General features: G+C 52.7%; 2 protein-coding genes across 13 annotated transcripts in view; one reads left to right on the top strand and one right to left on the bottom strand.

Moving 5' to 3' along the window:
* The window catches only part of PLCG1 (phospholipase C gamma 1), a 31,686-nt gene extending 23,095 nt beyond the window's left edge, over window positions 1–8,591 (top strand). The window contains exons 19-32 of one of the 4 annotated variants that reach the window (XM_048962590.1): window positions 425–605; window positions 886–963; window positions 1,680–1,783; window positions 2,003–2,099; window positions 2,181–2,253; window positions 2,738–2,895; window positions 3,324–3,420; window positions 3,754–3,978; window positions 4,446–4,594; window positions 5,643–5,757; window positions 5,996–6,157; window positions 6,267–6,355; window positions 6,759–6,946; window positions 7,327–8,591. In XM_048962590.1, coding sequence (XP_048818547.1) covers window positions 425–605; window positions 886–963; window positions 1,680–1,783; window positions 2,003–2,099; window positions 2,181–2,253; window positions 2,738–2,895; window positions 3,324–3,420; window positions 3,754–3,978; window positions 4,446–4,594; window positions 5,643–5,757; window positions 5,996–6,157; window positions 6,267–6,355; window positions 6,759–6,946; window positions 7,327–7,369 — 1,759 coding nt within the window. In that variant the 3' untranslated portion in view covers window positions 7,370–8,591. The remainder of the gene's footprint in view (window positions 1–424; window positions 606–885; window positions 964–1,679; window positions 1,784–2,002; window positions 2,100–2,180; window positions 2,254–2,737; window positions 2,896–3,323; window positions 3,421–3,753; window positions 3,979–4,445; window positions 4,595–5,642; window positions 5,758–5,995; window positions 6,158–6,266; window positions 6,356–6,758; window positions 6,947–7,326) is intronic. The other 3 variants (XM_048962592.1, XM_048962591.1, XM_048962593.1) reach the window with 3 other exon arrangements.
* Window positions 8,592–8,705: 114 nt separating this feature from the next.
* Window positions 8,706–13,706, bottom strand: part of ZHX3 (zinc fingers and homeoboxes 3) — a 35,561-nt gene continuing 30,560 nt past the window's right edge. For all 9 annotated transcript variants that reach the window (XM_048962594.1, XM_048962595.1, XM_048962596.1 and 6 more), the window contains one exon: window positions 8,706–13,157. In XM_048962594.1, coding sequence (XP_048818551.1) covers window positions 13,147–13,157 — 11 coding nt within the window. In that variant the 3' untranslated portion in view covers window positions 8,706–13,146. The remainder of the gene's footprint in view (window positions 13,158–13,706) is intronic.

Below are 13,706 nucleotides of genomic sequence, written 5' to 3' on the forward strand. Positions count from 1 at the left end.
CGTCCCAAGGGAGCACAGTGGGACAGGCATGGGGGAAGGGATGCTGGGGAAGAAGGAGCAGAGCAATGGGACCGAGAGGTGCTGTGACAGGGGGTTCTGGCACATTGCTGCTGGAGCGTTTATCCTCGTGTGGCCTTTCCAGGACCCTGCTGCTCTTCGGCTGTGCCATCTTCTACCTCTCTCCCTGACCAATATCCCTGTTTCTGCAAGGAAAAGGGCACCTGGCTTCATGTCTCCATTGCCCTGCATGCTGTGGGGCATCCCTTCTCCAGTGCTAGTGGTGCTAGTGGCATGCAGATACACCCCTGTGGTGACACACCTGCACTGGGAGATGGCTGCACTCAGCAGCCAGTCTGGGTGCCTTGATTTTGGGTCAGATCCTCGGCCACGTGCCAAGTAGCCCCTCTTCCTCTCCACATGCCAGGGCGGAAGGGAAAATCAAGCACTGCCGTGTGCAGCAGGAAGGCCAGACTGTGCTGCTGGGCAACTCTGAGTTCGAGAGCCTGGTGGACTTAATCAGCTACTATGAGAAGCACCCGCTGTACCGCAAGATGAAGCTGAGGTACCCCATCAACGAGGAGACGCTGGAGAAGATCGGGACAGCAGTGAGTGTGGGCAGCTTTCAGAAGGGCTAAGCCAAGAGGTGCTGCATGGGTGGCTTGTGAGCTGATGCCTTGAGCGGCATTGTGTACCCATCTCTTATTGCCCCACTGCTGTCTGTTGCTTGAGCAAGGCTCCGGGAAGCGTGGGCCGTGCATGTTTGCTCTGTGCAGTATCACGGCAGTGCAATGTGCCCTCCCTGGGGTGTTTTCCCCCTCTCCACCAAGGCAGGCCCACGTCGTCCTGCCAACCTGCAGCTCTCATTGCTGGCCTTTGCTTTTGCAGGAGCCGGACTATGGAGCGCTCTATGAGGGACGCCATCCTGGCTTCTATGTAGAGGCCAACCCCATGCCGACCTTCAAGGTATGTCCCACTGCAGCATGCTGCAAGCTGCAGGCCTGGCTGCTCCCCTCAGCCCCCTCCCCATCCCCATCACACCCTGCCCTCCTAGGCTCTGCAGGGGTCAGTGAGGATGAGGGAGGACCTTCTGTAGGGTAGATAAGACCCAATCCCTTCTGCTGCCATCTGCTCTTCTCTCAAAGCTGCTGAGTTTCATCTCCAAACAAATGTTCTTACTGAGAACTCTGTGGAAGATGAAGTCTGGGTTTCTCTCCAGCTCAGCCATACTAGGCTGAGTATCTGGGCCAGTCTGGGTTTGTTATTCAGTTAAAAATTAAATGATTGATGAATCAGAGTTCTTCCTGGCTTTTGCATGCCAGGCTAGGTGGCACTGTGCCTGCCCTTGTCTGCAGGCTTCCTGAAGAAATTCACTGTGCAGCAGTTTCTTTCTGACACCTTTATGGCACTTCAGCCTTCATCTTCAGTGGCTCAGGGAGGACACCTCAGCCTCCAGCTGTGAATTTCACTCTATTGATCCAGCCAAACTGCAGAGCTTGCCCCAGCCCCAGCTCCCAACCCCTTATAGGGTTCAGTATCCCCAGGGCCTGAGCATTCAGCAAATGCCTCCATTTCCCAAAAACCTTGTTATTTGGCACGTCATACCCCCATGGTGTGGGAGGTGACCTCCTTGTCCCTGTGCCATGTCCAATGCTCACTGAACTCCCCTCTCCTCTATGTAGTGTGCAGTCAAAGCTCTGTTTGACTACAAGGCACAGCGGGAGGATGAGCTCACCTTCACCAAAAATGCCATCATCCAGAATGTGGAGAAACAGGAAGGAGGCTGGTGAGTCAGTTCTGACCCTCCTTTTTCCCTAGAGAATGCGATCAAAGCATGGTGTCACCTTGTGTGTCCCCTTTGGGGTGCGCATTGCCCACAAGCTGCACAGCCCCAAGTCTCTTGAACCCTGTGGGTGGCACAGCATCTGCCTGTCACCTGGGATGCTGAGCCAGCATGACCTGAGGTCCCCAGTGGGTGCTGACGTGTCTCCTTCCCTCTCCTCAGGTGGAGGGGGGATTATGGTGGCAAGAAGCAGCTGTGGTTCCCTTCCAACTATGTGGAGGAGATCAGCAGCCCCAGCAGCCTGGAGCCAGAGCGGGAGGTGAGCTGGGGTCAGGCAGTAGGGAGCAGCGTGTGCATGCAGCATGCAGTGCCTGGTGACAGTGCTGTGCTTTGCTCCCAGCAGCAGCTGGATGAGAACAGCCCCCTGGGAGACCTGCTGGGAGGTGTCCTGGATGTGCCGTCTTGCCAGATTGGTGAGAACTGGGAACTACAGCATCATAGGGATTGGAGGGGACCACTGGAGATCATCTGATCCAGCCCCAAGGAAGGGGTGGAGGAGATGCTTTGCTCCAGTAGAGGGATTTAGTAGGCTGCAGGGCTTCAGCCTCTGGGCACCTTGTGCCTGAGCACATGGCCACTGTGCATGCCTGATGGGCTCAGATGCTGGGTGTTGGACATCTTGGAACCCAAACATTTGGTGGCAGGGGGCAGCCCTCTGTGCTATGCTGAGGAGCTGTTCCAGCGCGCTCTGCATCTGCTCTGCCATGTCTCTCTGATCCCACAAGCCCCGAAGGCATTGCATTATATGCCAGGGGGCTGCAAGAGGGTGGAAAGAGGAGCTTCTCCTCTTAGTTCCCAGACGTGGGCTGGTCATGGAGGTCCCTTAGTGCCTGTCCCCTCCCACTGTGGTGTGACCATTCTGCTCATGACCATTATTCTGCTCCCTCTCCCACGCAGCCATCCGCCCCGAGGGAAAGAACAACCGCCTGTTTGTCTTCTCCATTAGCATGGCCTCTGTGTCACGCTTGTCCCTTGATGTGGCAGCCGATACACACGAGGACTTGCTGGACTGGGTGAAGAAGATCCGGGAGGCAGCCCAGACAGCTGATGCACGGGTGAGTCTGGAGAGCCCTTGGCAGTGGAGCCAAGTTCAAGGATTTCCACGTTGCACAAAGAGAGGTTTGGTTGGTGAGGATAGCAGTGAGGTGGCTGCCAGCATCTCCACGCAGAGCTGACCGTGGCTGTTGAGCTGGGTTGGCCCACATTGCTGCCCTGACAGGAGGTAATGGTCTTAAATTGTGCCAGGCTGGATATTAGGAATTTTTTTTTTTCTGATAAGAGTGTTGATTCAGTGCCACAGCTGCCCGTGGAGGTGGTGGGGTCACTGTCCCTGGAGGTATTCCAGAGCTGTGGGGATGTGGCACTGAGGGACGCGGTCAGTGGGCACGGTGGGGTGGGTTGGGATTGAACTTGGTGATCTTATAGGTCTTTTCCAGTCTTTATGATTCTGTGATTCTGTGAGACCTTTCTGTTCTCCTGGCAGCTCTCTGAAGGGAAGATGATGGAGAGGAGGAAGAAGATTGCCTTGGAGCTTTCAGAGCTAGTGGTCTATTGCCGACCCGTGCCCTTCGATGAAGAGAGTGAGTACCTGCTGGGCCCATGGTCAGCACAGGCAGCCACTATGGTGGTACAGACCCTGCTGTGAAGGTTCCATTGCACTGCTGCAGAGATGTGGCACCATCTGGAGCAGCCCCAGGGAGGGGGGCAGGGAGCCTCCAGTCTTTATCATCCATCAAATGCTTCTAAGGGCAGAGGAGGGGTTACATGTGCCTGGTAGTGTCTGAGCCAGCACTGGGATGGGCTTGGTGGAGGTGCCTGGAATAGGAATGTGCTCCTGTCCAGGGGCTGGATCGCTCCGTAGCGGCTGCTTTCCACCACTGCTCCTGGCTTAAATGTGCTCTGTCTCCTCGCAGAGATTGGCACAGAGAGGGCCTGTTACCGAGACATGTCCTCCTTCCCTGAGACCAAGGCAGAGAAGTACGTCAACAAGATCAAAGGCAAGAAGTTCCTGCAGTACAACCGCCTGCAGCTCTCCCGTATCTACCCCAAGGGCCAGCGCCTCGACTCCTCCAACTACGACCCCCTGCCCATGTGGATCTGCGGCAGCCAGCTGGTGGCCCTCAACTTCCAGACTCCTGGTGAGAGCAGCAGGCAGGGCAGGGGGTCCTCACATGCCTCCTTTGGCAAACACTGGGGCGAGGAGGGTCCTGCAGCCCCCGCTCTGTGTGCCCGGCCCTTCTGGGAGCCCGCTCATAGACTCACCAGAAAAAACGACCTTTATATTTCTTTCTGCTGGGCTTTCCATTGCTTTTGTGAATTGAGATGTCTTGCAGGTTGGTTTGATAAGCTGAAAAGAGAGGGAGGGGGGGAAAAGGAGATGACTCGTGGATCACACGTCCCCCGGGCAGAATGCAAGCAATGTGTGTGTGCGCTGAGCAAGGCTGTGCGGCACAAGGGTTCTGGGAGCTTGAGTCTCATGCAAGGCACAAAGAACACAAATGGAAAGGGCCTAGGACCTAGGTGATCAATGAAGTCCCTTCCAGTTCAAGGCATTCTGTGATCCCATGATCTCCTCCACTCACCTCCTTCCTCCTGTGCTCTCCAGACAAGCCCATGCAGATGAACCAGGCCTTGTTCCTGTCCAGCGGGCAGTGCGGGTACGTTCTGCAGCCGGCCAACATGCGGGACGACATCTTTGACCCCTTTGACAAGAGCACGCTGCGCGGCGTCGAGCCGCTCTCCATCTCCATCGAGGTGAGAGCCAGCCTGTGGCTGCTGCTCTGCGGCAGGACACCCCGAGGCCTGTGGGGTGCCAGCAGGTGGCAATCATGCACTGTGCTGTGCCACATCCCTGCCAGGGCAGTGACACGGCCATGCCTTAACCCCTGTGCTGGTAAGGGCTCAAGGTGGCTGCTTTGCTGTGGGCTCAACCCCCTCGGGGAGGGCCTTTCAGCCCCGTTCCTACTCTACAGGGTTGGACTGCAGGTGTTGGCCAAGGCTGGGGCACCCAACAGAGCCACTGCTCTGCCTGGGGAGGGCACGGCGTTGGCACCATCCGTTTCATAACTCCTTAAAAATCCCCAGTACCATTTCTTTGTGACTTCCATTTACCAAAGCACTGCCCCCTAAAATCTTCCTGCATCTTAGGGTAGAGCTGCAGCCTCCAGGCATCAAGGGACGCCATGCTACAGTCATCTCCTTGAAGAGATGAGCTCAGCTTCTTGTCCCCTGGCAAAGCTGCCTGGTGTCCTCACCAGAGCCAGCTTTCATGGATGGAGAAGCTGCCTGGTGCACAGCATGACTCAAAGCACGTGATATGGTGCTGGCAGTGTCTTCTTTCCCAACTCCGGTGACATATGGCCCTTGGCAGGAGGAGCAGGGAGCTGTGCTGTGAGGAAGCAGGTTGTCCTTTGTGCTGAGCACCCACTGCTGTGGGCAGAGGGGAGGAACAGCTTCCTTCAGCCAAAGCAATGGGAGCAAGAAGTTCTGATGAAGCCATGGGGGTCCAGTGCCAAGGTCCATCTATTGTCTGAGCCCAGCTTGGGGGAGTGATGCTGTGGTCACAGCTGGGCTGTGCAGCTGCAGCAGGACTGCAGACAGCTGAGCTGCCTTGCTGCTGGCTTCAGGGTAAGACTGGTGAGATGCAGCAGTTCCACATCTGGGAGCAGCATCCCTCCAAGCGTCCGCATCTCTCTCCACTTAGTGCAGCCCAGGCGGGGGAATTATTCAGACAGCAAAGTTCTGTGTATACAAACAAGTCTTTTCCTTGGCTCCCAGCCTTCACTCAGTCTCTGTTCCCCAGGTCCTGGGGGCCCGGCACCTCCCCAAAAACGGCAGAGGAATCGTTTGTCCCTTTGTGGAGGTGGAGGTTTCTGGGGCAGAGTACGACAACGCAAAGCAGAAAACAGAGATTGTGGGTGAGTGTGGAAGGAGAGATGGCATGGGTGGGTTGGTTCCCCCCCCGATGCAGCCCTTCTGCTGGCTGATGTGCTAGCAGGGGCTTGGCAGCAGTGGGGGGGGAGGGGCTGAGGGTGATGCTCAGACACCTCCACACCAAGGGAGGAGATGGGGCTGCAGGCTCTGTCCCTCACCTTTAAGGTGGAAGGAGCAAAGCTGTGCTGGGGCTGCCCTCTCACGGCAGCGTTCTGTGCACAGCGGACAATGGCCTGAACCCCCTCTGGAGCCCGAAGCAGTTCCATTTCCAGGTCAGCAACCCTGAGTTTGCCTTCCTCCGCTTTGTGGTGTATGAGGAGGACATGTTCAGCGATGAGAACTTCCTGGCCCAGGCAACTTTCCTGGTGAAAGGCTTGAAGACGGGTAAGGGCTCAGGGCTGCCGTGTGCACAGTGTTGGTGCTCAGCCGTTTGCTGAGCATGGGGCAGTCAAGGAGCTGTGCTGCAAATGGCGTGGGGCTGTGTGTGCTGCAGGGTTCCGAGCCGTACCCCTGAAGAACAACTACAGTGAGAACCTGGAGCTGGCTTCCCTGCTTGTCAAGATCGACATTTTCCCCAGCAAGGTGAGAGGGCCTTGCTGCACCCATTCCGCAGTGGGCAGCTGTGGTGTCCTGGCTTCTGCTCCCATCCAGTCCCTAGGCTCAGGGCCATTGGGAAGAGCTCTTGGAGATAAGTGAAGAAATCAAAGAAACATATAAGTCATGCAATGGAATGGGTTGCCCTGGGTGGTCGTGTGTCCCTGCAGGTAGTGGCAGTAGGAGATGTGGCTTAGAAGCAGGGTGGTCCAGTTGGTGGTCGGACTCAGTGAGCTCAAGGGTGTTTTCCAACCTAGGAGTCCATTTTGATGGGAGCCCATGGTGCACCTGGAAGCCTGGGACACCGCAGGTTATCTTTGGGGCTCAGGGCAGCCTTGCCTATAGCTCTGCACCATCCCAACCCCTTCACTGTCCTGTGCTCTGACCCAAGCAGGAAAATGGTGACATCAGCCTCTTTGGTGGCTCTGTGCTGCGGGAGCGAGGCGGGGACATGGCCAGCCAGCTGCTGGCCAGCAGAGCCAGGGAGGGCTCCTTCGAGGTGCGGTACCAGCAGCCCTTCGAGGACTTCCGAGTGTCACAGGAGCAGCTGGCGGAGCACTTTGAGAGCCGGGAGCGAAGGTGGGCCAGCAAGGAGGGGAGACGTTGAGCATTGGGGTCCTTGGGAGGCAGGCTGTGAAACGGAGTCTCGTGCTAGGGCTGAGCTGCAGCTTTGTCTGCCTTCTGGAAACCCTGAATTAAGCTGGGAAGTAATGGCAAGGCTTAGGGGGTTCACTGCTAATGGGTCGGGGTGGGGGTGATGAGACGCACAGCGGGGGATGCATGGAGGGGTGCTGTGAGCTGCTCCACGCCCTTGTGCTTCTGTGCTGCTCAAGCATGGGCATAGGAGCTGGGAATAGAAACCTCAGAGTGGTGGGAGCTCAGTGTGGGGTGCACAGAGAACTGGGGTGGGGATGCAGCAAAGGACCTGGAAGCACTGTGTTCCCTCTGTGTCCCCGTAGGGCGCTGCGAAGGACCAGGGTCAACGGGGACAACCGGCTGTAGGGCCGGCGGGAAGCACCTCCTGTGCCTGTGAGTCTCAGGGCACGCTGCGAACTGGTTTCTATGGAAACGGCACTGCTATGGCCTACTTTCAGGCAGCTTTTCCAGTTTCTCTGCTGAAGTGTGTTCAAGTGGAGAACTAAAAAAAAAAAAGGAAAAAAAAAATAATAAACAACCAAAAACCCACCCAAACACCCACCCACCTTCACCACCAAGCCCTTAATGAAGTGGATGGATGTGCACAGTCTGCCAGCCGCCGGGCGAGAGACAAAACTGTAATCACAAGGAACTGGGCAAACAGCACCAAGCACTGCGCCGCCAGCCCTCCACCCACTGTCTCAGTGTGCACGGGGCTGTACTCTGCCTCCAGGGCAGCAGCAGCCCTGCAGCTCCACGGCCACTAGCTTAAAGTCCAATAAACGTGTCAGTATTACGTGCACGCTGTCTCATTTTGCTGCCCTTGCCTTCCTACGTGCTGGGAGGAACGAGCAGGAGCTGCCCCAGGGTTACAGCTGGGGCGAGAAGCAGAGGTTGTATGGCTGCAAGGGGGGCAGGGCTGGGGGGATGCAGCCTCTCAATCAGCAGCCGACTCTCGGTTGTATTTTATGCTCTTTATTTAGGAACAATCAAAAATGTCTGGTTTCATTTCAACAAACTGTACAAGCAAACTCTTTCCCTCTCCCACCCTCACGTTCACATATACAAAAGGAAGGGAATCTTGCCGTTCACTTCTCAGAAGTGGCATTGTTGCTACAGGGAGTTCGTGCCCTCAGAATGAGAGCAGTAAAGTCCATAGCAGTGCAAGCTACCCTAGCCCAAGTCATAGCCACAGCCCACAGTCACAGGCAGCTTCACTTTCATTTTGTTTTGTTGGTTTTTGTGTTTTTTTTTTTGTCTTTGTTTTCTCTTTAAAACCTTTATGAAAAGTAAAAACTATTTCCTGTCTCGCCCGGCTGCCAAGGTGACCATCTAAAATCGTGGTCTTAAAAACAGTAAGAATTGGAACCCCCTGGTACAAAGACACAGCAGAGCCTCTGCTCTGCCCCCAGCTGCACGGCCACCCTTATGAAAGGTCCCGGTGCAGCTACAATTACATTTTCCTTTGGATAAATCCAAGCAAAAAAAAAAAAAAAAAAAAAAAAAATCCAGGTCATTCAGCACCAGCGTGATTTCTAAATAATAATAATTAAAATTAAAAAAAAAAAAAAAAAAAAAAAGAGACCCCATTAGGCTGACTTTGTGGTCTGCTGAGAAACAAAGTGATCAACACGCTGTTCCCAAAGTCTCTCTGTAGTGCAATGTTAGTATGTGCAAGGGGAATCACAGCCACGTACCCATGAACACCGCCAGCCAGATGGGGCAGACAGAAAGTGCAATTTTTAGCAAGAAGTTTTCTATGCCACGAATTCCTAAGCCCAACCTTCGCTAGCACCAGTGAGCAAGGGCCCTCCTGACCTGCCCTCCATCCATGGCTTTGGCTGCACCATCCACATCTGGCCAAGGGCGGCCAGCAGAGCGCTCTGCTGAAATAGGCAATGAGAAAAAAGAAAGGCAAAACCACTGCTGCTTCGGTAACAGCGCTCACTTGCTCTGCTCTAATGGCTTGTGATGCCAGTGCAGTATTCCTGGCACGCACCGCTGCCAGCAGGAGACACAGCACAAACTAAACTTGCAAAAAAAATATGAAAGTAGAGCTTGCAAGGCCATCTCCACTGCCTAATCTTTCCCTGCTGGTTTTGAGATCAACTGAGAAATTAAAATGGAGCTTATGCAGTGAGCTGAATCAGACGGATTTGAAAGGTGAAGCCACGGTTATCTGGAAGCAGGAGAAAGAAATTAACGTTCCAGTCTGTGCCTAAGTGCTGAAGTCATCCTTCCCTTCTGATTCCCAGTGACCCCAGCAGCTTCCAAACATCTTGGTCACATCTCTGAACTGGCTCTGAGAGAGGGACTGTAGGGAAGGAAGAGCGCAAAACTTCCCCCATGACCAAAAATCATTACTTTTCGTTAGCAAATACACAATAAGTGGCCCAAACACGGAATGCAAAACCAGCCTAGCATCAGCCAAGCAGATACCCTGCGGCTCCTGTGCACGAGCAATGCTTGGCCAGGGTGCAGCTCTGCACTGAGCTGCAGGGGGATTCAGATCACAGCTGCCAGCAGTGCCCAACAGGAAACCCTGGCAGGAGGGGACGCAGCCACCTTAAAATACCTGCACTGGAGCTCTGTGTGCTGACAGTGAGTGCTGCAGGACATGTGGCTGTGTCCACTCCTGCCAGGGCTGTGAGCCTGATGGGCAGCACTGCTCAGCTTGCAGGCAAATGGAAACAGGAGCCTGAAAATCATGGTTTAGTGTTCTGTTTCAAAAAAAAATAATAATTTTTTAAAAGGAATGATCTCCAGGATGCTAGTTAGGGAGCAGAAGAATTAGCAACCCACATAGAACGCAAAGCAAATGTGGAAATGAAACAGCTTGGCTGCTGATATGGATGACTCTTGCACTGGGAGAACCAGAGCCCTGTAGGTAAGCAAGTCAGGCACAGCACAGATCAGGGTCTCAGATGATTAAGCAATTGGATTGCGACCTGAATCTAAGCAGCTTCAGAGACAGAAGTAACAAGATTCATATGGATTACAAAGGATGCTCACTGCTGTGCTTACTGAGACCAAGCTCACACACAGCTGAGGTGAAGAAAGTAATTTCCCTTCCCTACTGATGCTGGCTACATGACCTCCATCCTACTTTCCTCCTTTCAAGTCAAGACATCATCTTTGATTCGATGACGATAAATGTTCATGCTAAGAGCAGGGCTGCAGTGACACCTGCCCTTACCACCAGGACAGCTGTTCTGGGACTGCTGAGCCACCTCCTCTATTTAAGTTCCAGATGCAAACACACAATTTCTAATGCCCTGCCCCTAACCTCAATCAGTTTGGAGATTACACCTGCTTCTCTTTAGCTTCACAACTGATATGATAGGGGAAACAGAGGACCACAGAGCTAAACCCTCTCACCTTCAGCTTATACTTCCACAGAGATTTCAAGTCAACTAAAAATGCAGCTAAGGAGGAATGTGTGGGAGTCAGAAAGCAAACTCGGTTACTTTTTATGTTGGTTTTTGTCCTTACATCTCCCCGCCCTGCACAGCTCGGCCCTGCGGATGGGGGGAGCCTGCATGGAACCACTTCTTAGAATTCCTCTGCCCCAAAAGAAAGAAAACTCCTGCTGTGCTTCTATGAATGCATGCAGACAAAGCTCAGAACTCTCAGCAGCTTCCAACCCTCAAGGCTGTTTTTCTGTGTACACCGGGAAATTCTCCTTCTAGCTTGCAAGGCTTCTCAATTTGCTGGAAAACTGGCCAAAAAACAACCCAAGTGCAAAACGTTTCAGCTAGTGCATGGGAAAACAGTTTCAAGGGACCACTCCACACCATCATCCTTAAGCATTTCTGTAGATGAGCGGGGATCACTCTTCCAATTAGCCACAGGCCTATAAGTGCACACCAAAATCCCACAGAAAACCGCCTTGAATGGGCAAACCACATTCCCAACATATTTATATAGCGAGTAGTTAGTAGAAGTGTACATTTTTAATGTACCTCTTAATGCAATAAAGAATCAATGGCATATCTGAACTGTATATATGTGTACTTAAATAAACCTGCACGTACATAGACAATAGTAAATTACCTACCTGCATTTGTTCTCTGAAGGCAGCACTGGACATGCACTCACACTCCATTCTGGCAGCCTTGTCTCTGGCAGCACCCCGCTGTCCCCCATCACCTGGGCATTGTGGGGTGGAGGTGGCATCGCTGCTGTGCCTCCGACCAAGGCATGCAGGCAGCAGTGCTGCAGAGAGGAATCAGAGCCTGCTCTAGCTCATGGCACCCTGGGGAGGATTTGTGACTGCTAAGGGGGTTACAACAACACGTCTGCATCTCAGTGCCCAGCAGGCAGGCATGTACCGTGAGAACCCCCTGCAGCACAGAGAGCTTCTGCCAGAACGCTGGGCAGCCTCGTGAAGAGGGGACAGAGAACGAACTGGAAAAGCAACAGCAATTGAAGGTAGAAATCAGACACCATCTTTGGAAGAGGTTCTGAAAGAGCTTTTTGTTTTTAAAACAGATTTTTTTGTAAATTTCTGGATCCGATCCTCTGAGGCTTGCTACCCACCCTTCTAATAAATATCATTTACCACTAACAATAAAGTCTCCCACATTAAAAAGCTCTCACTAAATAAAACCCTTCTACAGAAAAAAAGCTTGGCAAAAATAAGGAGCTGTGACTACTCTCCATAAATACATCAGCGGGTAAACACCAAAAACTATTTAAGTTAAGGGACAATGTTGGCTCCAAAACAAACCAGGAACAAACTGGCCACGAATTAATTCAAACTAGAAATTTAAAGAAAGTTTCTAACCATTCAAAGGCAGCGGAGCTCTGGAGCTGTCTTCCAAGAGCAAAAGTGAAGGCAAGACATGGAACCAATTTTGAGCTGGGAAGTGATTAGTTTACGACAGGATGGTCTGACACAGCACTTGGCTGGGCTGTTGCTCAGTGCTCCTCCAGACCTTGTGTTCTGTTAGGGAGGGATACTGAAAAATGCATCACGCAGCAACCACTGAGACAAGAGGAGCACGTCAAAAAGGAGCAGGGTGTGGAAGCAGAGAGGTTAACAGAGAAAAATGCTTGGCTCTGTCACATGGAGGCAGAACTGCTGTGGATGGAACAAAGCAAAAAGTGGAAAAAGCAAAGACTTGAAGTTATCAGCACCACTGCCGGAGGATCACTTGTAGTCACAGAGGGCTGAAAGTGGGAAACTGCCCAACTGCTGCTGCCTCACAGAGCCCTTGGAGACAACAATGGCCTGAACCACTCTCAGCAGCTCTGTGCTTCTCTGTGTTTGTCCTCTGAAGAACAGCTTGTTCTCTCCGAACAATGAAAAGGATTCCAGGTCAGGATGGAAAAATTATGATGTGCTAGTTCTCAGTGATTAAAGGGAGACTTGGAGATTGAACAGCCTGCTGCAGTCAGTCTCCAACTGCAAAAGGGAACACGCTTTTGGCCAATAAGGGACAAACAACACTGAACTCCCTCTCCTGGTTTTGCTGCTGCTTAATGGAGAGTACGCAATGCTAAATTTGACCTCACCCCTCGGGATGAACACTGAGCTCCCACCTGGCCTCAGTGCAAGACTGGCAGCTTCTTTCTCAGGGACCTTTTCTGACACGCACCCACACATATACATGTGTGCATCCTGCAGAACTCTTCAAAGCCAGAGCTTAGGGAATGAAAAAGGCAGAGAGGTTATATGCAGCCACGCCAGCCTTTAGAGAACAAACACCTTAACGGACAGATGAAAAAAATGTATTGTGCCATAATAGTCCATATCTAAGCAATGACCTTGTTTACACAATGTCTGAGATTCGTTATGCTTGTATAGGCAGCTGTAGGCATTGGTATATGAATATGAAATCTGAAAGTTCGTCCACTGAAAAGCAAACAAGAGCATCCCATTTCTTGGGCGTGAGCTGAGCCCACAGCCCCCATCTCTGCCAGCCGTCAGCCGTCTCCTGGGCTGGGCCAGAGCTCTGCACTCAGTGCCCAGTTTACACTCGCACTCTCTCTCTCGTGCTGCACTCAAAGGTCTCATTTATGGCAGTGCTTTATCACCGTGTCCTGTTCCTGACGTCTGTATCAGACTGGCCCATCAACTTCTTAAAGACCAAAAACTTCTCAAAGGTAAGAGTGGATCCTCTGGGACAAGTGGTTTGAGTTCAGTCTGTTTCTAGAAAAATAAAACAACAACAATACAGGTATCAGAGATGCTCCAGCATGCCACAGGTGCCTGCAGCAGGGAACAGGGGGTGTAGGTGCACCTCATGATAGCAAACCAGGAGCCCTGATAGAGCAGCTGCAGAGAAAAGCTAGCCCAGCATCCAGTTGGGATGGAGAGGGACACCCAAAATCCTTCTGGGAGCAGGGCTGGGTCCTGCCCAGCAGAAGGACATAGAAGGAACCTCTGTGTCTTGTCAGGCCTCAGGACCTTGCTGTATGGCAGAAGGCCATGTTGGAGGGTGCCAGCAGGGACACTGTGTGGAAACCTCCTCTCTTCCACACATGCCTTTCAAAAGCAAGTTCTAGAGAAGGGATAGGGCCAGCAGATGTACATGCCATGCTGGCCCTGCCTGTTCCATCCTTCTTTGCAGTCTCTCTCAATGCCCAGGCCTTGCCATGCTCCAGATAATGATGCTCACATCACGTGAGCCAACAGAGGTTCAAAACAGGAGTGGGACAGGAAGAAGCTCTGCTCTGCACAGGCATGGAGTGTGGGCAC

This window comes from Lagopus muta, chromosome 16, assembly GCF_023343835.1.
Source record: "Lagopus muta isolate bLagMut1 chromosome 16, bLagMut1 primary, whole genome shotgun sequence".
Lineage (NCBI taxonomy): Eukaryota > Metazoa > Chordata > Aves > Galliformes > Phasianidae > Lagopus > Lagopus muta.